Source organism: Sorghum bicolor, chromosome 4, assembly GCF_000003195.3.
Source record: "Sorghum bicolor cultivar BTx623 chromosome 4, Sorghum_bicolor_NCBIv3, whole genome shotgun sequence".
In the NCBI taxonomy this organism is placed as follows: domain Eukaryota; kingdom Viridiplantae; phylum Streptophyta; class Magnoliopsida; order Poales; family Poaceae; genus Sorghum; species Sorghum bicolor.
The window spans coordinates 16056988-16080585 of record NC_012873.2 but is presented as its reverse complement, the minus strand read 5'-3'; the positions used below and the strand labels follow the sequence as shown (position 1 = coordinate 16080585).

The 23598-nt window shown below is 39.7% G+C and overlaps 3 protein-coding genes across 4 annotated transcripts; 2 read left to right on the top strand and 1 right to left on the bottom strand.

The window, feature by feature from the left end:
- Window positions 5268–11616, top strand: LOC8060395 (ABC transporter E family member 2). 2 transcript variants are annotated; one of them, XM_021460400.1, is made up of 15 exons: window positions 5268–5671; window positions 7159–7244; window positions 7346–7443; window positions 7592–7709; window positions 7821–7910; window positions 8389–8693; window positions 8786–8981; window positions 9065–9247; window positions 9344–9619; window positions 9907–10152; window positions 10399–10519; window positions 10621–10738; window positions 10845–10910; window positions 11027–11085; window positions 11200–11616. In XM_021460400.1, exons 1-11 carry the CDS (start codon window positions 5569–5571, stop codon window positions 10516–10518), a joined length of 1821 nt encoding a protein of 606 aa, XP_021316075.1. In that variant the 5' UTR covers window positions 5268–5568; the 3' UTR covers window position 10519; window positions 10621–10738; window positions 10845–10910; window positions 11027–11085; window positions 11200–11616. The 2 variants fall into 2 exon arrangements, with proteins under 2 accessions (XP_021316075.1, XP_021316076.1); XM_021460401.1 differs by having other exon boundaries at window positions 5546–5671; window positions 7335–7443.
- LOC110434757 (serine/arginine repetitive matrix protein 1-like) lies at window positions 12015–15364 on the bottom strand. Its single transcript, XM_021459479.1, has 3 exons — window positions 15255–15364; window positions 13916–14409; window positions 12015–13689 (listed from the first exon to the last, which is right to left on the bottom strand). The coding sequence occupies exons 1-3, from the start codon at window positions 15362–15364 to the stop codon at window positions 13532–13534; spliced, it is 762 nt and encodes a 253-aa protein (XP_021315154.1). The 3' UTR covers window positions 12015–13531.
- Window positions 15214–18915, top strand: LOC8080409. Its single transcript, XM_002453662.2, has 2 exons — window positions 15214–15758; window positions 18605–18915. Exons 1-2 carry the CDS (start codon window positions 15363–15365, stop codon window positions 18635–18637), a joined length of 429 nt encoding a protein of 142 aa, XP_002453707.1. The 5' UTR covers window positions 15214–15362; the 3' UTR covers window positions 18638–18915.

Below are 23598 nucleotides of genomic sequence, written 5' to 3'. Positions count from 1 at the left end.
AATTGTGATTGATTGGTATTCTCCCGGCAATTGATTGTTCATGTTTTGGTGATTAGTTCATCCCCTACACGATGATATAAAGCTTCACATCCTCTTTATTTACATTCACACAAATTAGTGTAATTAGCTTAGTTTACTAGTTTAGCTTGTAGTGACATAGCTCTTGTGTGTCTAGTGATCTTATAAACTAAAATTGTTGGATAAGTGGCTTGCAAACCCTCAATTAGAACTAGAGCAAAAGGCTTCCCTTTGTTATTTACTAACGCCTTGCTCTAGTGAGTTTGTAGAATTTTTAAATAGGCTATTCACCCCCCCTCTAGCCATATTAGGACCTTTCACATACTCATCATAATCCAATGGGATTGTTGAGAGAAAAATGCCAAAAATGCTTGTTGGTATTTCTTAGCATCGTTACTAAGAATAGGGTTTTAGTTCTACCCTTAGCAATGGTGTCAGAAATGTTGATGGTATTAGTTAACTTGTCACTTGTTTTAGTAGCCACCTATCAATTACCCACACCTCTAGTATTGTACTAGGTTGTCATCCTTAGTGATGGAGCTAGAGATATTTGTTGGCACTACTTAGCATTACTATAAGAGTAATACTAATTAGTTCTTTTATCATTTTATATGACTATAAAGAATATAAAGATATAAATAAAAAGGATTTGCAAGCGCACAGATAATTATACTATTGTAGCACTTTACCTGATAGCATTTTAGGTATCGTTATTTATATTTTATCATAGAAAAGGTGTTGCATTGGACATGTATTGATAACTCATAGTATTGATGGAGAAATAAACGCAATGTACTCATAATAGGGAGAAGTCATAGGATTATATATATATAATGATAAATCACTCAGAGCACTCCCATCTATAGCATTAGCATGCTTAGATAGAATATTAGAGGAATAATTCCTAAGTCATTCTTTAATTACAAGTCAAAGCATACATTAATTAGTGCCATTACACCTAGTAATTATTGCTAAGATCACCTTTACATCCATGCATAAGGGGCATTACTTCATCAGAAAGATTAAGAACAAAGTTCACTCTTCCTTCGTATACAAAGGACTCAACAGTAGTGTCACACCCACAATCTATCACATGACCTGTAATGCCCCGGAGTCCAAATGGCTCAGATCCACTCTGCACGCAGAGTGAACCACATCTACCACCATCCCACTTATACTTTCATCCTCGCTTCACATAAAAGGATTAAACTAGGGATGGTGGGGATGAATTCTAAAAGCCTTATATATTGGTCTAACCCACCCTTAATAGCCAAGGTGGGACTAAATCCTCCACAATTATCTCATAACATGCACATGGGCCACCACATGCTAAATTCTAAATTGGGCCGGGTGTGACATGACCCAAAATATATAGTGCATTTGCAGATAAACAGTATATAAGCACCATGCTCACATAATGCCAACCACCCATCCCATGTACTTTGGAGTAAATGATATATGAACTTATGCAAAAACATAATGATAAACTAGCTATACTAAATATAAAATCAAAGTAGACAATGAACATTGCAAACAAGAACATGAATAATATGAATACTAACATTGTCATAACAATTGTATCAAGCATATAAAAATAATGGATATACAAAAAATATACCAAACCATGCTCCTGACAATGTCAGGATAAGCGAAGCTTGCTTGCCTCACTCTAGACCTAACGTAACTAGCTATGCCCTAAAATATGGAGGAGCTCTAAGGATGATTAGGGTTTGTCTTCTCAAATGACTTGATGGTATGATGATGCCCTCAGGGGGAGCTGAGGTCTACTTATATATCCCAAAGCTTGCAATATGAACCCTTGGATCAAATGGACTTAAGAAACAACATAGATATAATCTAGGAGTTGGTGGGGAACAGCCTTAACAAGTGAGAGGCTGATGGAGTGCCCCACAGGCTGGTCGGCCTGCATGTAGGGTCGGTTGGCCCCACATGGTGGCCTTTTGCCTCCCGCTTCGGCTCTAGAACCTTCCCATGTATATGGCACAGTATAATTCCATGATTTCTTTTGATGAATAGGTACTCCTTGATGGTTTTTTGGATATACCTGTAGAAATAACAGATTCACCAAAACTTATGAAATTTGTTAGTTTAAACCCCAAGCCTTTATTGATAATCACAATTATGCCCTTATACATGTTTTATTGACTACTAAATATGGTTGTTAACTCACCCTGGGCACGAAATAGCGAGAACCGAACCAAAAATACCGAAAACCGAACTGAAAGTACCAAAACCGAATTTTTCGATACCTTGTTTGGTTCCTGATTTTCAGAACTGAATTTACTAAGGTAAATTTGGTACTATACCTCAGGAACCTAATTTACCAAAATGTGATGAATTTGAATATAGTTATATTATTAATAGCACTATTTTAGTCTATTATATTTTGTATATATGGTACTCTACTCATATAATTTTGTGGACTTGTATATGTATGTATTTGGCACTATTATTCTCTATGAAATCATTTTCAAATTATGTTAAAATTAGCTTTTGATCCTGCTATTACATGTCCATGGGATCAGTTTGGTATTTTTTGGTGAATATCGAAACCGAACAGAAAGTACTGAAATCGAATTTTGTCGATACCAATTTTTGGAAGGAACCAACTGGTACCTATTTTTCAAGGAACCGAATTTCCATGAGAACTGAAGTACCGAATGCCCAGGGTGATTGTTAACTACCGTCAACATAGATCAATTTACAAAGGGGCTATCATGCAGTGTGATAGATGGTGCATCAAGGGAGATAGGCTTGAGACCCTCTTGAGGTCATTCCATTATGATAACTTGTCCTATGTGATCAAAGATCCTATGAAGTAGGATGACAAAACAAGCTAGTGGTTGACTGACAGAGAAACCTCTTATTTTAAGGTCCAAATCATTATAAGATTCACTGTTTCTCCTATGTTGTATGGCAGGATGGTTAATTCCTTAATGTATTCTAAGTAGCTTATTTAAATAGGAATGTTGTCTTATAGAATGACCTAGAAGTAAAACGCCGAGTTTGACTGCTAGTCATAGTCTATGAGATATGGGTAATCTCTAGATACTCATAAAAGGCATGGAAGTGTAACTTATATCCTTCAAAACAGAGGGGATGCTTGTAGCATCCTAGTACCATAAAAGAACTTTGGTGATACTCAATTCGTACAAAATTGTCAATTCAAGGCATAGTCTATTGTTCAGTTGAGATTGAGTGTAACCTGTGTTCTAGATGAATGTTCAACTTAATAGCCTCCGCTTAAACTCTGGTATATCAAAGAAATATGGACTTGAAAATATTTACATGTGCCCTAGAATTTGGAGATTGGAAAATTTAAAGTGGGCCAGGCCCATATATTATATAATTAAATCAAATAATTCTAAGGCTCATATTAAATATTATGTGCAATATTTTTAGTCCCATACAAGATATTGACTGGATGTTGACTCAACTTATATGTAGGGACCAAGTTGAGAAAAGGCATGGCATGTCAACTCCCGACCTATTTTTCCAAGGATTCAAGACATTTTTTTTGACCTTGCTACATGGCTCATACCTCAACTTCCAGCAAGCTTTGGGACTACATTGATACGATGCACCTACCGTCGTATCGCTCGTATGACGATCAAAATTTTCAACCATGTTGAGGATTCTTTCTTTTTAGACCCTGACACCACGTATCTACAACACCTACTACCAGGCTTGGGGATTAAGCGAACACACTTCACCTTGTGGTGAATGTGCTTGCTTTCTCGACCCCTACGCTTCTGATTATTAAAATTGCACATGTACAAGTTACCATGATTTTTTCTTCCCAGAAAACAAAGTGAGCACATTTCACTAGGGAAAAAAATCTTTTTCTTTTTTTCTCAAGAGCACCATGCATTCTTTGGACAGCCTGCTTCTTTGGCGTCGATGGTGGTCGACTATTGTCCGCGCTAGTCGGAATACTGTTGCAATTGCTCAGGCAATGTTCCTCCTGATCGGAAACAATAAAAATTCAAGCCTCTCTGATCGAAGAAGCTTAAAACGGCGTGTCGCATCACAATACATGGATGTCAGTGAAGGTATAAACCTCTATACCCTCATGGCTCGACATAGGCCAGCCCAGACCGGATGGACCAACTCACCAAAAAATCATGTGTGACCCACCATGTTGGTCGGTGTCTTGTCTAAGGCAATAGATTTTACTTATTGATTAAGGAAGATCTTGATCAGTTAGAATAGAAAGCTTTTATCCTCAGCTGATATGACAATTGTAATCGACTAGGATTAGTTTCTAGATTTCTAACCCTGCCCCTCAAACAATATACGGCGAGCAGGGACCCCTCCAATTCATATCTCATATCATATAGCAATACAAAACTAGACGTAGGATGTAGGCATTACGCCCTTATGGCGGCCGAAACTGGATAAAAACTCTTGTGTTCGTTTTGCGTCACCATCTAGCTTGATGCTTACTACCTTGGACATACGCGACTATATTTCGCTGGCACTACCTTTTTCCTACACTTCTATTGGTTTGTAGCTCTAACAACATTAGGTAGAAAGTCGTTCGAAAAAAAAAACATTAGGTAGAAAGTAAAAGACTATTTTTCTCCTGTCTAATTTTCCTCCGTTCATTGTTGGTGTTGGTTCTTGCTTTTTCTTTGTACCCCATAAGTAAAATCGCATGGATGTCACGACTCGAGATATCCAAACCAGAAAAGTACTACTCAAGCAATCTTTTTTTTTATTCACTCAAGCACTCTTAAGGTAAAGACACTCTGAAGGTAAACTGTTTGGGTCAAACAACAATCTGAAGTACTGTATTCATTTTTGTTGACCTAGGAATGAATGGTGTTGCCTGGCTCAGATAACTAGACAGGCCACACTACCCGACTTCGATACCTGAATTAGACTCACTTACGCTGGCTCATTGTCGGCGTACAGCAGAGGAACTAGGATGTAAACGGAACAACCGACTTCGTTTTCTATATTATGATATCGTTTTCTATATTATAAAACCGTTTTCGAATTTTATCAAACATAAAAATTTGTCAGTTTTAGTTGGTTTCACAACTATTTTTATTCTTTTTTGTACTCTTTAATTGCTAAAATATATACCGATCGCGTTCGTTTTCTATTGTAATTCTGTTTTTAACCGTTTCGGACCGTTTTCATGTTTAGGAACTACTCCCCGTTGGATGGATCCGGACAAGAAGCCACTTGCATAATTGCTGACGCCATTGCTGTGGAAACCTAGTTTCGCTCACGACTTGATCCCCAAGGCAGCACCAGCGACCAAGCCAATTCCAACTCCGCGCCCCACTTCCGTTTCGACGCCGGGGCTCGCACGCGGGCTAAATTAACTGCACAAATAGCTAGGGTTCCCGATCGAGTTCCATCCCAGGCCACCACGCCCCCCCACCTCCCGGCCGCCATTATTCTGCAAACAAACTCGATCTCCGGCTCCCATCATCGAATTGATAAGCAGCCAGCAGACCCAGGCCCGCGAATCCGGGGCAAGAACAGAGGTCGTGTTGTGTCGTCACAGGGAGAAGGATGTCGGGCAGGTCGAGCCGGATCGCGGTGGTGGTGGAGGACCGCTGCCGCCCCAGCAAGTGCGGCCAGGAGTGCCGCAGGCGCTGCCCCGTCAACGCCACCGGTACGTTTGACGGTCCTCAAAGCATGCTCGATTTGATTCCATTGACTGTGTGTGTCTGGTTCCGAGCGTGGTAAGCATCGCAGGACAGAATTTTTGGAGGCAGAAATCTGGGTGCTCATCCATGTTAATAAGACTTGTTTGTTTGGATTGTAATCTATCCCAATCCATATAAGTTATTCACTCGATCTATCTATCCCAATATTGGACTGTGATCCATATGAGTTTTTGTCACACCTTCTGATGATAGATGAGTTTTTGTCACACCGTCTGATGGATGATCCAACGATTTCGTGTAAGACGTAGAAAGTCACAGCTGGGTGTCGTGTGTGTGTGAGTCTGTGTGTGTGGGCATACAAGTGCTAGATCCTGTATTGACATGCTAAGACACATTTTTATCCAATTAAACATATCGAGGCTAGGAACAATCCTTCCTCCTTAAAACTGAGATCAAAATCGTTGTGTCCATTCTGCTCTAGCTCACGTCAGAGAGTTATAATCACATCTCCAGCCACAGGTGTGACAGTTAATCTCATCTCCCAACAGGCCAACACACGTCAAATGGAGTGTATTTGATCTATTGTGTTTCTCGCACGATCCTCATAGCTACATGTAGTTAAATTTTGACTATATTCTTTTTGATCAAGACACTGTCTACTGTTCATCAATTACCATTGTTTATCAAATAGCTTATGTGCAATGCAATTTTTATTGAAAATTGTCTGTGGCATTGCGAAATGATTATTTTTCTGATAGTTGAAACAACCATTACCATTCATGCATCTAGGGACCAGTATAAAAAGGACCAATATCTTGAACAGCTGAACAAACCTTAGCTTTATGGTGAACTGGAGATTTCTTAATAAACCAGAGATGATATTAGCTAGAATCCACGTGAGCCTGCCTATATATGAGAGATATGGGTCAAATGCACCTTTGCCACTCACTGGTTGCATATGGTTTTGTTAAATTTTATATCTAGATTCACCATGTAGTTCTCGTAAATGAGGGGTATAGAAATCCTCTAAATATCAGACACGTAGCCCTGATATTAGTGGCATGCCAACACATAATAACACGATTATGCAATATGTAATTAGTTATAATCTGCTCCCTCTATTCTAAATTGTAAGACATTTCAAGTTTTTTAGATACATATATTTTACTATGTATCTAGACATAGTGTATATTTAAATGCATACAAACTTATGCACCTAGAAAATCCAAAACTTCCTACAATTTGGAATGGTGGGAGTAATATAAGAGAAAGGGAAAAACTTTGAGAACAATATAGAAATCTAACAATGTAAACCTATCATAGGTTTCAATGTAGTTAAATTTTGACAACAATATTCTTTTTAATATGTTATAGTTTAGCTTTACTCTGACATCTATTTAATTTACTGAGTGATAATTAGGAATTTCATATTGCTCTTGTTTATATATTAAAACTTAATATGAGATTTGTTATCTACGTTGATACTTAATAGGGCGTCAATGCATAGAAGTTACGCAGTCATCGAAAGTCTCCTTAATTTCCGAGGATCTGTGCGTTGGATGTGGTATTTGTGTGAAGGTTAGATCATTTTCCTTTTCTGATTATCTTTAAGGTATTGACCCAAGCTTATATGTAATCTTCTTAATAATATAACTCCCTTTGTGTTAGTATATTTTCAGGTGTGTCCATTTAATGCTATTCAAATTATAAACTTGCCAAAGGAACTTGACAAGGAGACCACACATCGCTATGGACCAAATTCCTTCAAACTTCACAGGTAAACATCATCCCCATATCCTTCTTTCAAACTCACACTGGCCTTTTCCTTTTCCAAATTTATAATTTGATATAGTGTTTGAATATTTAATGCCACTATGCCTTTCAAATACAAAACATTTTGTCTTAGCTTTCCTAATCTCCTGTAGGCTGCCGGTTCCAAGGCCTGGGAAAGTTTTGGGCTTAGTAGGGACAAACGGTATTGGGAAGTCAACTGCACTTAATATTCTGGCTGGAATGTTGAAGCCTAACTTGGGTAAATTCATGGTAAGGAAAACAGAGAACAATTTTTTTTATTCATTTCAGTAGAATTCATTTTAGGCTATATCCCTGCAAAAAAAGTCATTTTAGGCTATAAGACTCTTCCCACCTATACAGGATCCGCCAAATTGGGATGACATACTGAAGCACTTCCATGGAAAAGAACTTCAGAAATACTTTACCTGTTTTTTGGAAGACAAAATGAAGGTACTTCTACTATAATTTTTTTTAATATATATCTCATCAGTTAGGACCTACCAAATAAGTGATAGCTGCTGTTCCGTTTTATTGTCTAGTGTGTACTGTTTGTACTTTTAAATTAAGCAGATATGGGCTTAACATCAAAAGTTTGTTTAGTCAGTTCCGAATCTGTTAAAACTTTGCAGTAGATGTTCTCAAGAAAATTTGGAAGATGTTAATGTAATATGTGTTTTTAATATTTTTCTCTTAATTCCATTAAATTTTCTACTGTATCTGTTTTTTGCTGGTCTGTCAACCATGATTTATTCTTAGCCCACATGATAGTACAATGTTTATTTGGCATAGCTATAGAGAATGCTATCACATGTTATCATGTTTTGAAATTCACTACCATTCTGGTATTTCTCATGGCTTATGGGCTTATGGCTGCATGTAGTAATAAGGAATAGATATATTTGTTCTCTCTAATGCGTTTCAATGGCAGACAACTATTAAACCTCAGTTCGTCGAGCATATTGCAAAATCTGTTCAAGGGACAGTCGGTAACCAGCTTAATAAGATAGACAAGAGACAAGCCCAAGATACTTTGTGTGATTTTCTTGACCTGAATCAAATAATGGACCGAAATATATCAGATCTATCTGGTGGAGAGCTCCAGAGATTTGCAATAGCTGCTCGGGCTATGGAAGATGTAGATGTTTATATGTTCGATGAGCCATCCTGCTATCTTGATGTCAAACAAAGGCTGAAAGCTGCACAAGTTATTCGTTCATTACTTCAGCCCAAGAAGTAATGAAAAAAATTACATGAAAGAACCATAAGTCAATTGAAACATTTAACTCAGTCTGCATCTGATAAATCGTTTTCCTCCAATTTTGCAGCTATGTAATTGTTGTGGAGCATGATCTTAGCATTCTTGACTACTTGTCAGACTACATATGTTGTCTTTATGGGAGTCCAGGAGCATATGGTGTTGTCACTTTACCCTTTTCAGTTAGGGAAGGAATCAATATTTTCCTGAATGGCTTTATCCCAACAGAAAATATGCGCTTCCGTGAGGAGAAACTTACATTTAGAGTAAGTACTATTAATTGTGGTTAGACACTTCTGAAAACTAACTTATTTACTTGCTCAATGGTCTAAACCTGATGGCTTATCAGGTTACTGAGTCTGCTGAAGAGACAACGGAGGGTGAGACTTACCAAAGCTACAAATATCCTACCATGATAAAAACAAGTTCTGGCTTCAAGCTATCGGTCATGAAAGGAAGCTTTAATGATTCCCAAATAATTGTACTGCTCGGAGAAAATGGTACTGGGAAGACAACATTTATCCGTATGCTGGTATATCTCCTTGTTCTTCATATATGTTTCTCCAGCTACTGAAAACATATTTTTAGTAATGCAGCTCTTATTATTATTTTCATCTGAGTGTATCAGGCAGGACAAGTGAAGCCAGACAGAGTGGGTGATGAAGAAGTTGATATGCCTGCATATGTTGTCTCATACAAGCCTCAGGAACTGATATTGATACCCAAAATTAGCGCTACCGTGAGAGAGCTTCTACACAGGAAAATACCTGGATCTTGCAGCGATGCACAGTTCAGATCTGATGTCATGAAACCACTGAAAATTGAAGAACTCATGGACAGGAAGGTTAAAAACTTTTCTGGTGGGGAGCTACAAAGGGTTGCACTTTGTCTTTGTCTCGGAAAGGTAAAAACACAATGCATTGCCCCTTATGTTCTTTCCTCAGATCATATTGTTGGTACAGAAGTTCCTTAGTATTACATCGCAAACTTTTTCCTTTTGCAGAACAACTTGAATTTCAAATTTTGAATCATATTCATGTGGAAAAATAGATATAGATATTAATATATCATACTTGCGATAACGTCAGTGTTCTTAATATTCCTAAAAAATACATAAATCAGCATAAACATATCAGCCATTCAATGGATGTTTTTTAAGCTCCTCTGTTTTTTTTTTGTTGGTATCTGCAGGCTGCTGATATTTACCTCATCGATGAACCAAGTGCCCATCTTGATTCAGAGCAGCGCCTTCTTGCAGCAAAGGTCATCAAAAGGTTTATCCTTCATCAGAAGAAAACAGCTTTTATTGTTGAGCATGATTTTATCATGGCGACATACCTTGCCGACAAGGTTGTTGTTTTCGAGGGAAAACCTTCTGTTGACTGTACTGCAAATGTGCCTGAACCGCTGGTGTCTGGGATGAACCGCTTTCTTTCAGTTAAGTTCTGTTTGCCTTACGCCTAGCATCTTAGTAACAAAAAAATATAGGATAGCTTTAACTTTCTTACCAGCATTTGCTAGCATACACAAAAGATTCTTGGATATTTGAATAGCCTAGAAATAATTAGACAACTAACAGTTTACAAATGTAGGTTGAATTTATAGGTATAAAATATTCTAGTTTATTTCATTAGGATCTTGATGAGATGTTTTTGAAACTTGTAATCTTACTCTGTGCCACAGCATCTAGATGTCACTTTTAGGACAGATCCAACAACGCACAGGCCTCGGATTAACAAGCTAGGATCCACAAAGGACACTGAGCAGAAGGCTTCAGGGTGTCACTACTACCTTGATTATTAACGTAAGAAATTTCAGACTTTTGATTTCATCATTCATAGTTTCACGATCAGAAGTCTTCTTTTAAAAGAAATGCAAGTCTTTGATGTATCTACGCCTCCACAGAAAGCTTTCGCTAAGGGCACATCTACGTTTTGCGAAAGCTCCATTGGGACCGAACAGCTCCATGCTCGTGCTATTGCGTTCATAGATGCAAGCACATTTGCACCTCCCGGTGGTTTTGGTATGCTTGCATTGATTTTCCACGTTTAATGATCCGCATTGCATTCCTTTTGTGTCCATCAAAACACTAACTGCCGGTCTCACTTTGATCGGCTGCTTTGTCACAGGGCATGTTTTGGAGCTTGCAAACACTGAATCGTCAAGTCATCTCTTTGCGTCTGCCAGTGCTTTCGGTATGTGTTTGTGATGCTTCTTTTTAAAAACTATGAACGTTTATTCTCCCCATTCTGTCAAAACACTTTGTCACCTTGTATTGCTGCTTTGGCAACACGGCTCTACGCGCTTGCAGGCATGATGAATTCTAAGGATTGGAAACTGAAACCTTGGCAAAGTATTATAGCTTCGGAGGTAATTTCTTGTGATTTTTAGATAGTTTTAGTTTAGCTTGTCACTAAATTCTTTTTTTTAAAAAAAAATTGTTGATCTGGAAGGTTTTGATCCAATAACTCCTGTTCTTTGCAGGTCATTGAATAGCACTTAAAGGTAGACATACTGGCACGAAGCTAGTACCTGAATGATAGTTTGAACAATTGAAGATCGACTGCATTGTTGAAGACTCAAAATAATATACATCTGCTTCTGGGGGCTTCTGTCCTTAAGTTATAATATGGAAGTTTGAGTGAATTTCTTATTAGTTTCAGGCCACTGTTCCATGGCCGGTTTCATATTCAGTTATAGCTTTGTGTGTTCTCTTTGAAACCTTGGGTTTTGATTTTCGGGGTTGAGTCGTGGACTGATCAGAACAGTGTTTTCGTTTCTATCAAGCATTTTACTATTACTAGGTGAGTGCCCGTGCGTTGCAACGGGATACTCGTACAATATTAAAAACGCTTCATTAAAATTTCTGGTGGTCCTTATGGTGGTGTATTCTCTGATTAATGCCCTTCCTTGTAAGTATTTCCTCTATCACAAATTATAAGACGTTTGACTTTTTTACCCTAAGTTTGATCACTCGTCTTATTCAAAAAATTTATACAAATATAGTCAAATTTAAGTCATTTTTTAAAGAACTTTTATTACCAAGCCACGACAAAATGTAAAGTTCACTGAACAAAGCATTATATGCAGAGCCCACGATCGAAATGTACAGTTCACTGAAGAATAAATCAGTAAAATCAACAACTATATATGAAGAGCCCACATTATATGCAGCGCCTAAGTGTCCTATGGCTTGGACATGCTCGAATCATGGATTGTGGCATCAAAGTTTTCTCAACCAAGAGGAACCCAACTACTGGGTACAGAACATCCAACACAAATTTTTAAAAACAAACCAATAAAACAAACAAATTCTCATGGATCAACTATATAAATCACAATATTCCATTGCTTTCTAAAACAAATAAAGATAAAAGGACAAAAATATTCAGATTTTGCCAACCAGAATATAGAAACCACAAAACATAATCATCTGCAGCCCACCTAGCCTATTTAGACACTCAGCTCTTGTAAATGAACAACTACAAGAGATCTTTTGTGCTGAGTATTAACACCCATTGATTATTACTCTATAGGGATCATCTGAAAAATATAGAGAACCCATGTCAACTAACCTCATTGTCGCCGAAATGACACCATTGAGGTTCAAGGTATGCCTAAGTACTCTCTGCTCGTTAAGAGTACCCAGTAATTTTCAGTGCTCTGACAATAATTTCAGTCACCTTTTATGGGTCTTGAACTTGCTAGTAGACCATGAGAAAAAACAAGTCAAAATCCTGAGGACTAATGCTCCCGTCATGAGAGGTGAACGGATAGATAAAGTTAAACACAACAAAAAATATCTAATGGTATAAAAGATGACTTGAGGCATTTCACAACAACTAAGAAAAGAAGAGAAATAAGATATAAACAACCATTCCTAAAATTGGCGACATCTAATGGTATAAAATTAAGATGACTCCAGGCATTTCACATCAACTAAGAAAAAGAGAGAAATATGGTAGAAAGAGCCATTCCTGAAAATGGCATCATCTAATGGTATATAAGATGACAACAGTCAATTCATAAAACCTAACAAAAAAGAGAAATATGCTAGAAACAAACTACTATAAAGAAGACAATGCTTTGAGGAATTTTCACAAGCCCACCCTAGCCTTTGTTAATGATACCTCCCTGTCTAGAAATTTTCAGTGCTTTGATAATAATTTCAGTCACCATTTATGGGTATTGAACTGGACAATAAAGAATAAGCAGAAACTTTAGCCCACTGTATATGCTTACTATAAGATAGATACGGTGCAAGAGCACTTCTTATAGAATTTATATTTTGCATTCTAAAGGTTAGTATAGCTTTGTTAGGTTTTCTTTTCCCAAAGCACTCAAGTTAATCTGAAAGAACAAAGATTAGTTAATCTGCAACCATACTACTGCATGGTCACTTGCTATCTAAATTGTTGCTCAAAACTAAATTACAACATCGTGCCTATAAAAGAAAAAAAATACAAGGAACTAAATATATTGTTGTTCAGTAAACTCAGATTAGGATCATCTCCAAATCCTCATGTTCTGCACAACACAAAGTACCAAATAACAGGAGATATGATATAAAAAACTCTATCTATTATTGGGTATCATGAAGGAAACGGATGCTGATTGCCAACATTCAATGGGGAACTCTTCTCAGTATATATTGATGAGGCCATTCCATCAAGAATGAAAGACCTCCAGAATCATATGCAAAGTATATTATTGTTTCTATCCATTCTTGGTGAAGATGTCCAGAATGAAGACCTCCAATGCTTTGCTCCCCAAGGTGGCCATACTATGAAGTCATGTAGAGTAGTAATTTGATTTTTCAGTGGACTGGATGGGGACTGGATGACAAATAACTGTGGCACAGGCGCACATTAAAATCATGTCTATAGTTTATTTTGTTTGAGACATACATCTTTCTTAGTAAGTATCTGCCACTGGAACCAAGGGCATTGACATTTTTTTCCATCACCTGTCTGTCTGGACGAACAACCAAAACTTCAGGGGCATACAGTATGTAGAATTGCTATCTCGAGTTGCATTGCCTGATAATAGATCTAGCTTGAAAGCAAGATTTTCACTAAAACAAATGGATGAGGAGATGTAGATTATAACCAGATATATGAATGGGCATTGTAAACTGATTGCAATTTGGCTAACGAAGAAATAATTTAGAACGGACATTCAGACTCTGTTCAGAACTCACTGTGCGCCCGAAGATGCAGGACCTCCTCTAGTCCATTTTCTTCCGTGCGTCCGGCGGCGAGGCGGCGTCGCGGTCGCGGGCGCAGGGGTCGCGTCGCGTCTGGCAGCGGTGGCACGGCGATGACGGCTTGGCGTGGGCGTGGTGGTCTGGTGACGGTTCCTTCGAGCCCGACGAGCGAACTGTGGCAGCGGCGGTGGCGGTTTCTTGGAGCCCGTCGAGCGAACTGCGGCAGCGGCGGCGGCAGTGGAGTGTGCCGCGGTCGATCCCCAGCAGTAGGGTGCGCGGTCAGCGGGCTCACCCGAGCGCCTGGCGTGCGGCCGCGGCGAGCGGACGGCGGTTTAGGGGAAGCGCGCGAGTAGTGGGGGAGCTGCGGTGGAAGGGAACGCGCGTGCGAGAGCTGCGGCGGTTTTGCGAAGCTGGGAAGAGCCCAGCGGATCACGGAGGCAGGCCGATATGACGATATGATTTGGCTCTTTTTAGTTGCAGAGATATCACTGCTATGCTATCTATTCAACACCGAAATGAAAACTGCTATCCATAGCTTTGTAGGCGCACTCAAATTCTCTTCAGCGCATTGATGGTGGTATATTAAAAGTAAAATTCATTTAGGAGGTCCTTGCTGTCGCGTGGATACAATTGGTTTGAACAGTCTCCAATCAATAACCTAGATATACTTAAGTCAGTCTTAATAGGATTTTATCGAAGTTTTATGGACATTAAATATGCGACACTATGTCCAAAATAGAATACGTTAGAAATTGGGACATGGAATCCTCCATTGAGACTAGATCAAAACTGAGTGCAAGTGTAGGACCGATTCAACAATCAGAGAGGGTGAATGGTTGCAAAAGCTAAATAATTTAATTATTTTTCACATTTAACAAATCACTCCAAATTAATCCAACACAATCTCGGTTCTAGTCAAGAGACAGCCTATTGATATGTTAGTAAAAACACCATGATTCTATTTTTTTTTTCTTTCACTTGTACATTTGCATTAGGAACCACTAACTCCTTATTCTTCCCTACTTCGTTCCACCTTTAGATTGATCGATGGATACTCGAGCTTACATATCTGCGTGATTAGGTCCAAGTGAGAAAAGATAGAGAATTGAGATTGTGTGTTATTAGAGAGTCAGTTTTTCTAATCTTGCTAAAAAATCTAGATTAGGAGTGGAGATTTTGGAAACTTCTGCTCACATGGAGGAAAATAAGACTATTTTGGGATGCAGAGTGGACCTTTTTTGAAGAGGCGTCTACTTGTGGTCCGACCCATAACCAAGTTTGGGCTTGGCCCAACCCAAATTGCTCGGCATCCAACGAGGCACCGGCACGAAACCTCGCGCCGCCACCAAATCTCCGGGGAGCGAAGAGGCGGCTGCAGCGAGTGCGCGACAAGCCGTCAAGGACGACGAAGGCGGCAAGGCCAGCGGCCAGAGGAGGAGGCATGCTTAAGTTCCTGTCCAAGGTGGTGGTGGAGTACTGCCCTCTGGACCCGCGGAAGGCGGCGGCAGTGGAGCTCCTCGCGCAGTGCAACGGCCGCAAGGCCAAGGACTCCAACCCGGCCTGCTCCGTCGAGCTCCGCCGCCTCCCCTCCCCGCCTCTGTCCACGGACCCCAAGTCGCAGCCGACTCTCCCGCCTCCGCGGGTCCTCGTGACCTACCTCAACGGAGCCGAGGAGGCCATCATGGCCGCTGAGGGCGCTACGGCGCAGGGCATCCGTGACCAGATCCTCGCACGGGGCCGGCTCATCGACACGGAGCAGATGTTCCGCGACGGCGGGGAGAAGTGGCCCGTCGTCATCCCCGAGGAGGAGCTCGGCATGTCGTTCCCTGGCATCAAGGTACGGCATATGTCCCCCGTTGTGCCTATCTTTTCATTTCGTCGAACGCCATGCGTGCGTGGTACACTGCATTGAACACGCTCTAGATCTTTTCTTGGATTTGCTGTGTGCCTGTTAAGGTATCCATTGGGCACCTTGTGTGTTTTACCATTATGTTTGTTGCGACATCCCGGTGATGTAGACATGTAGTTTGTTACACTGCTCATCCTATTGTCCAACAAGAATGCACGATTTGCTTGTCACCAGAATTTGTTAATGTTTCCTCCGTTCCTAATTACAGATCGTTTTGGCTTTTTTAGACACATAGTCTTTAGGCATAGAGTATATCTAAGTGCATAACAAAAGTTATATATATAAATTAATTTGACCCAAAATCAAACTCTGACATGCAAGTTGTATGCAGCTATGCACAAAATATAGTTATAGTGTGCTCCATATTCATAAATTGTAGAATTTGGTCTAGCTAGTTTGAAGGTCAAGTTAAAACCGAAAGGATTACAGGAAAGGTATCAAGTATAATTAATAAGTTACACAGCAGCGCCCGTAGGACCTTTAGTTGTTCACACTCCATATATATGTCCAATTTGCTGGCATATGATAAGGTTGCTCAACAGTTGTCCAGGGCATATTCAGGATTTTTCAACCCTACTATAATTAATTTGACCCAAAATCTAACTCTGACATGCAAGTTGTATGAAGCTATGCACAAAATATAGTTATAATGTGCTCCATATACATGTGGGAATTGCATAACAGAGATGAGAAAAAGAATATTTTCTTGTCTGATTACCGGATACCGCTATTTGATTAGTCTCTACGTGGCCAATTAATCTACATTTAGTGGATAATTATGCAATATGCATTCTTTATAATGTTTTCATTTATATTTGAAATTGATTAAGATAACTTTTTGTATGTAGCATAATCATTAAATAAATGAAGTAAATTGTATTGGATGTACAGCAATTTTCACAGTTTGGGCGCAAATAGGACAAGGAACATGTAAATGCTCTTGATTTCTATGTGCATTTGCTGAGATGGGCAAATCTTACATGGCCTAAAGTGCTAACGTGGCATTGTTAGCCCATGATGAGGTATGAGCAAGATGGGTTGCTATAGCTAACTATCACCGGAGACAGATAGGCATAAGTGGCCAGCGATGGAGTGGAATGGAGTCTTATGGAACCATAACGATGGTGGTGCCCACCTTACTTTGGGATGATAAAGTCAATTGTAGTGCACTGCTCATGAGCTGCATCAGCCATGTGTCCTAGCAGCCTCTTGGTGCTCAACAGTCAAGGGTTGTGAGCGTAGGGCTAGGTTATTTGATCAACCTGGTACTAGAAATGACCTTCCTTGTTGTTTGGAATTGTCATTACATGTAACTTGTTTCAGTATTCTTATTTACTGATTTGGAGCATACTCCCTCTGTCCCTTTTTTAAGTGTCGTTCTCACTTATCAAGGAGTCAAACATACTCAACTTTGACCAAATATATACAAGAGATTACTAATATTTATGGTGTGTAATAAGCTTCATTAGATTAATCATTAAATATATTTTTATAATACACTTATTTGGAGATACAAATGTTACCGATATTTTCTATAAATCTTAAACTTATGAAAGTTTTACTAGCACAAAAATCTAGGTGACAATTAAAAAGGGATGGAGGGCGTACAATGCATATTGTCCTGTGCTCCCAAGCAACCAAGCAGGATATGTGCACTCCATGAACCATATTATACTTGCAGCTAAGGCCAGTCTCAGTGGGGGTTTCATCAGGATGTCATGCACATTTATTACAGCGTCATGTCAGCAAAACTGCACTTTTTGCATGAAACGAAGAGGAGAGAGAAGGAAGTAGTTTCACCATGGTGAAACTCCGCGGGCGTTGTTTCCCACGCGGTGAAACGGGATGAAATCCCCACTGAGGACTAAATTGTTTCACCATCTTGCATGTGATCCAATCATTTTGCAGTAATTAAATGCTTTGCTCAGCCTAGGAAACGTCAAGGTGAAACTCATGCATTGTGGAGGTTGTTTCATTATTCGTTTCATTGATGCTCTGTCATCAGATTTGTTTTGGAAATAGTGCATTGAAACGAGCCACTGAGACTGGCCTAAGAAACTTCTTACTGCTTTTCTTACTGCTTGCTCTCCTGTGAGCACAGGTGAGTTGCTGCCAACTCGCTGCCTACAACTGCTGCCTTATCTGTTATACTGCTAATTTGTGCTGCTCCCAACTGAAACAGATGTGCTCCATTTTTCCAATTCTTACTGTATTTAACCTCCCCAAAAGTCAGTCCATAACAACCTTTTGCATGCCACTAGTAGGTTGAGCCACTGGTGAGTATGTGACTTTCTTTCCCAATATTTTCTTGGAATCTTACTAAGGTCAAATTAAGACAACTTCAGGTGAACATTCTACATAGTTACCACAGGACTTTTATATCAAGGTCTGTCATGTGTGCTGTGGACGACATCCTCAACGATAGGGATGAAAATGGTATGGATATTTTCGACCGTATTCGAGACCGAATTCGTTTAGATGGGTTTGAAGTCTGTCCGTATCCGAGTCCGAATGTTTAATATCCGATACCGTATCCGTATTCGAATACTTAAATCGTATATTTATGATATCGACATCCAATCGTATCTTATCCGATATTGTTGACATTATCCGTATTCGAATCCGAATCCGACCAAAAATATGAAAACAAATATGATATTAGTGATATGTGTTCGTATTCGATCCGTTTTCATCACTACTCAACGAGATTTTTTGCACGTGCCTCTATTTTCTCGGTTATTGACTGGATTATTCTCTTTTCTTTTTGTTGACAGCCAAAGAAAGCCGAGGACAAGCCCCAGGCCTAGTGACCAAGTCAGAGTTTTCTATTTGATGCATGGTTAACTATGGACATTTGTACACCCACGAATGTGGGATAAAAAATTCTCTGACCACTGCCACTTAGAATGTGCGTTACCTGTTGCTTGAAGACCAGGTCTGGTTCAATTTTTGTTTTCCCACATTGAGGTATGCTTTCAGTTGGTGCTCTGTACTCGTATATCATTTTGGCTCTTGTCAGCACAATATGCTGTGAACAAATTGACTCAGAATAAGCAACTTCCATAATATTGTGGTCTTAAAGTCACTGCTGCACAGTTGATTTCTCAGCAGTTGCTGTTGAGCTGTTAAGAGTTATGTTAGTGGGGGCCGATTTGGGACAGCCGCACAGGAGAAAAAATAAATCTGCATGATTGCCAGTTCACCCAAAGGCCATCCTGGGCTGAAAGTTCAAATCAGGTATTCAGGTGTAACAGTATGGAATTTACTGCGGTGTGTATTCTTACTGACTCATAATGTTGGACATCTTTGGCTGATTTTTTGGCTGGTGCTAATACTGATTTGTTCTGACAGAAAAACACTATTCTGAAAAGTAGTGATGATATATATGTTTCATTATATAGTACAATTTTTGTTTACAAGAAGTAGGTAGTATTTGTTCAGCTGATGCTACCTGCTTCTACTGAATGCCGGGCAGCAACCAGAGGCCAAGATATATTTACCAAGGGTTTTTTAGTTATTTGCCACCACAGATTTGCCATTTCTGGCCCACATGTCAGTGACTCATATGGTTCCACATGTCATTGACACACACAGGGTTGGCACACTTAAGAGTGGCAAATAAATAAAAATACGCTCATCAATTGGCAGAGAATTGAATAAAAGGCGACGCATGTAGGGCTACTTTTATGAGAATAATAACTAGCATGACATTGATCACCTATGCCTTTGAATAAATTCGAAACAGTTGAATCAGTGTGAAGATTTCAGATGCACACCTTAAAAATGTTTTAAGGGAGCGTGTAAAACACTTATGTTCTTGAGAGCACCAAAAAAATGTTGAAGGGAGCGTGTAAAACACATATGTTCCTGTGTTAAACAAATAAAATGTAAAACAATCAAGGTGAAGCTATGGGCGTGTTTGTTTCTGATTTTAATTGGATCTGTGGCTGTCTAACCGTGAGAAGTGAGAAAATCCCTACCAAACATCTTGTGGTACCAATGATTCTTTCTATTGCGAGATTCTACCGTAAGAGACAGATCCACCGTGATACTGAGCTAGCACTTGTGTCTTCCGTATGTATGGGTTGTCTGTCCTCAATGTGGCTGTCTTCAAGCTTACAACTATTTCCTCCGTCTCACCTATCATTCAATCTAACATCAAGTGAAGAGAACACGATGGGTAAAATGAAAGCTAACTAATGTAGATAAAATACATTGAAAAAGAATTAGCAGGTCAAGTATAACAAAACCGGTAAAAGATACACATGAAAACAGGGTTTACATGGGTGCAATAAAAAAATGGTCCCAATATACCTTTTTGTTCATAATTTGTATATACCAATCTACCTCTTGTAAGGGTTGCTCTAGTTCCTTCGACTTTGCGTAGATAACCATGGTTGCAATTGCATTGGGTCCTATTTATATAGTTCTGGGCAATTCATTTTTTTTCTTGGCCATATCTAAGCATGTTTTTCGTTACACTACTGGATCCACCTTCTTTGCCAAGAGCCGAGAGTCCTCGGCAAAAGCCTAAAAGCCCTCGGCAAAGACTTTGCCGAAGGCCAGAAGCGCCCTCGGCAAAGCCCACAGCGCCGTCGAGAAACGTCAAAATTGACGTTGTCTTTGCCGAGAGCCGGGCTAGACGGCTCTCGGCAAAGACTTTTTATTTTTTTTAAAAAAAAATCTTTACCGAGATCCTGCCAGGCTGGGTCTCGGCAAAGCCCTCCTTTGCCGAGAGCCAGCCTGGCAGGCTCTCGGCAAAGCTGGTATTCTGGTGATCAGCTTTCCATCTTTGCCGAGTGCTGGTGTTCTGACTCTCGGCAAAGCTGGGAATTTTTTTTGTTTTTTTCCCTATTTTTTACATGCACAACCACATATCACAAATCCACATATAAATCACAGATGAAACATATTGAAGTCCACACATATCAAAAATCCACATAGATATGACAAATCTAACATAAAGTCGCCACAAGTCCACATCAATATCACTACTTGAAGTCGCTAGCGCCTCACCCCTAGTGCTGTGACTCTGACCCGTCGTCGCCGTGGCCTCCGTCGTGTCCCGAGCCCCCATCTGGCCACGCCGACCAGGGTGAGTGCTCCCTAGGGTGTGGAGAGCTCCCACCTGCCCACGACGCCCACATGGCCTGCCCTGGCGCCGACTGGGACGGGTACGAGTATCCGGGGCGCGGAGGAGGGCTGCCGGACAACCCAGGGTGACCGTGCTGCGGATGGGCACCAGGCCACGTGTGCTGCATACTCGGGTGGCCATAAGGACTAACCTGCCACCCGCTGCCTGGAGAAGGGGTCGGGTTCGAACCCCACGACTGATGCTGCATAATATAGAAGCGATCTCACATTTGATCACATGCGGAGATGTCTGGATTTTAGACATCCAGTTTCGCAACTTACTCAAAACCTTATGAATTTTTTACCACAGCCTCCATATGCGATAACATGACACGTCGTCAAGTTTCGTGATTTTTGGACTTCATTTAGAATTTATATAATTAAAAGTCACTTCTACGACACATGCGGTCATGTTTTGTATACAAAAAATTCAAACTTTTGGGTGAGTTTATGGATACAATATCAAAATGCACTCTTGAAAATGAATATCATTTTTTGAATGACTATATTTTATTACTTCATGCTCCTACAGTTCAAATTTACTTTTTCGAGAAAAATACAAAAAAATAATTTAATTGATAAAATATAGCAAAATGTTATAAAAAGCTCCCAAATTTAAACATGTGCTTGTATACAATATGCAAGGGTTACAGAAAAAGTTTGGGTCCAAAACTAAAAAAAATCTTTCTTCTTTGCCGAGGACCATTTCTAGCTCTCGGCAAAGGGGCTCTTTGCCGAGAGCTTGACAAGGCGCTCAGCAAAGACATCCTCTTTGCCGAGAGCCGAATGGTGTGGCTCTCGGCAAAAGTGACGATAACGGATGCCGTTCCCGGTGCGGCTCCTTTGCCGAGCGCCAGCATCTCGGCAAAGCTAGCCTTTGCCGAGGGCCTGGCTTTGCCGAGAGCTGAGCCGTCGGTAAAGGCTCTTTGCTGAGGGTCCTTTTTGGCTGTCGGCAAAGGCAGTCTTTGCCGAGGGCTGGCTCTCGGCAAAGCTGGGCCATCGGCAAAGCTCCCGTTTCCTCTTAACAAAACATGTACAGGAGGCAAGCTTTATAGCTTACCTAAGAATGCAGGAACCAGAGAAAGGAAGGAAGAGTAGGAGAAAAAGAGAACCAGGCCCTCTTACCACCTAGAATGGGCACTACACCATGGCATGAACACACAGTGGTTCGAGGAGCGAGGTTCTCCAAGTAGCAAGGAATCAAGGCAGAGAAATCCCCACAACACCATAACTCTCTAAGCTTTTGAAGGGATCTCCGTAGCATCATTCCACTTTGGTTGGTGAGGCATGGACATCTTTCAACAGTCATATCCTTTAGGAAACAAAACTCTCAAATCTTTTGGGCCTTGTTTGGATGCACTTATATCGACCTCATGTATTGGAGTTGATTGAGATAGAAATAACTAACTTTTATTCTAACGTATCGATTGAGGTGAATACGAGTGCATCCAAATAAACTCTTAGTAGGCAGCGATAGTAAGTCACAAAGCCTAATACTAATACTAATACTAATACTAATACTAATACTAATACTAATACTAATACTAATACTAATACTAATACTAATACTAATACTAATACTGTAATGTCAGAGAAAACAAAGTAAATGAAAAAGGAGAAAGTACTGTAGCCAAAGTTGTAGAGGACTTCAATATCTCCCTGTCCACAATTATGTTTGGGCATCTTAGAGGCTTTAATAATTTTTGGGCGTATAGAAAAAGTTGTAGAGGACATTGTAATGGATCTAAGCAGTTTTTAGACATTGTAATGGAAGAAAATCTTTTGATATTAACAAAAAGTTGTAGAAGTTTTGTTAATCTTCCTAGATTGGTAAAGCTTATAATGTTTGAATCAATTTATCTCTGGTTTTGAAGTTTGATGTTCTGTTTGGGATGTCAAAACATCCAGTTATGTTCCATGGTTAATTACTCCATCTTGGAGACCATTTATGCGAAACCTTACAATACAAAAGTTGTATATAATGGAGTTTTACATCATTTGGTAAATTTTGGGATTTTTTTGGATGTGTGATCTAAAGTGTACGAAAAAAAGAAGAGTTAATGTTGTTGTCATAAAGAGTAGGCTAAACAATAGATGCTTACATATCGGGTTTGGGTGTTGTTGTACTTGCTTGTATGTTTGTTCTTGTACTGAGGTGGTATCACTTCGGAACATTGCTAGTGTTTTTGATCTCAGTCGATAAAGAGGCAAGTGAATGTAGTGGTGTTTTGCTACCATTTTGACTTGTTATTTTTCTCACCTACAGATTAATATCTATAATAATGTCATGCCACTAATAACCAAACCTTATGATCTTGGTTTATTCAACCTTATTTAATTGTGGTCTTATTTATTTATTCATGGTGATATTATTATTCCATAGTGCTATATGTGGTTAGCACACAACTCTAGAGATAAAGTTGAAGTATCATTGGAGATTTATGTTAATTTTATTGTAGCATGCGAAGTGTATTGTATCATTCATTTGTATTGAAGTTATGTTGTTGACCTATAGTTATGACCGTACCGGTACAACATCGCATGGCATGTAGCTCCACACCTTGTTGGGTGTGCAGGTAGGAGTCATTTTGCATCACATTCATATGCATTCATGGAGTATGTTATTGAAGTGATC

Excerpts from the sequence above, each read along its gene's own strand:
- LOC8060395 (XM_021460400.1), top strand. The coding sequence starts at position 5,569 with ATGTCGGGCAGGTCGAGCCGGATCGCGGTGGTGGTGGAGGACCGCTGC. Across the intron at positions 7,710-7,820 it reads CTAACTTGGGTAAATTCATG|GATCCGCCAAATTGGGATGA; the intron begins GTAAGGAAAACA and ends CCACCTATACAG. Across the intron at positions 8,982-9,064 it reads AGGAGAAACTTACATTTAGA|GTTACTGAGTCTGCTGAAGA; the intron begins GTAAGTACTATT and ends ATGGCTTATCAG.
- LOC8080409 (XM_002453662.2), top strand. The coding sequence starts at position 15,363 with ATGCTTAAGTTCCTGTCCAAGGTGGTGGTGGAGTACTGCCCTCTGGAC. Across the intron at positions 15,759-18,604 it reads TGTCGTTCCCTGGCATCAAG|CCAAAGAAAGCCGAGGACAA; the intron begins GTACGGCATATG and ends TTTTGTTGACAG.
- LOC110434757 (XM_021459479.1), bottom strand. The coding sequence starts at position 15,364 with ATGCCTCCTCCTCTGGCCGCTGGCCTTGCCGCCTTCGTCGTCCTTGAC. Across the intron at positions 14,410-15,254 it reads AGATTTGGTGGCGGCGCGAG|TGATATCTCTGCAACTAAAA; the intron begins GTTTCGTGCCGG and ends ATAGCATAGCAG. Across the intron at positions 13,690-13,915 it reads CCTGCATCTTCGGGCGCACA|ACAGACAGGTGATGGAAAAA; the intron begins GTGAGTTCTGAA and ends TTGTTCGTCCAG.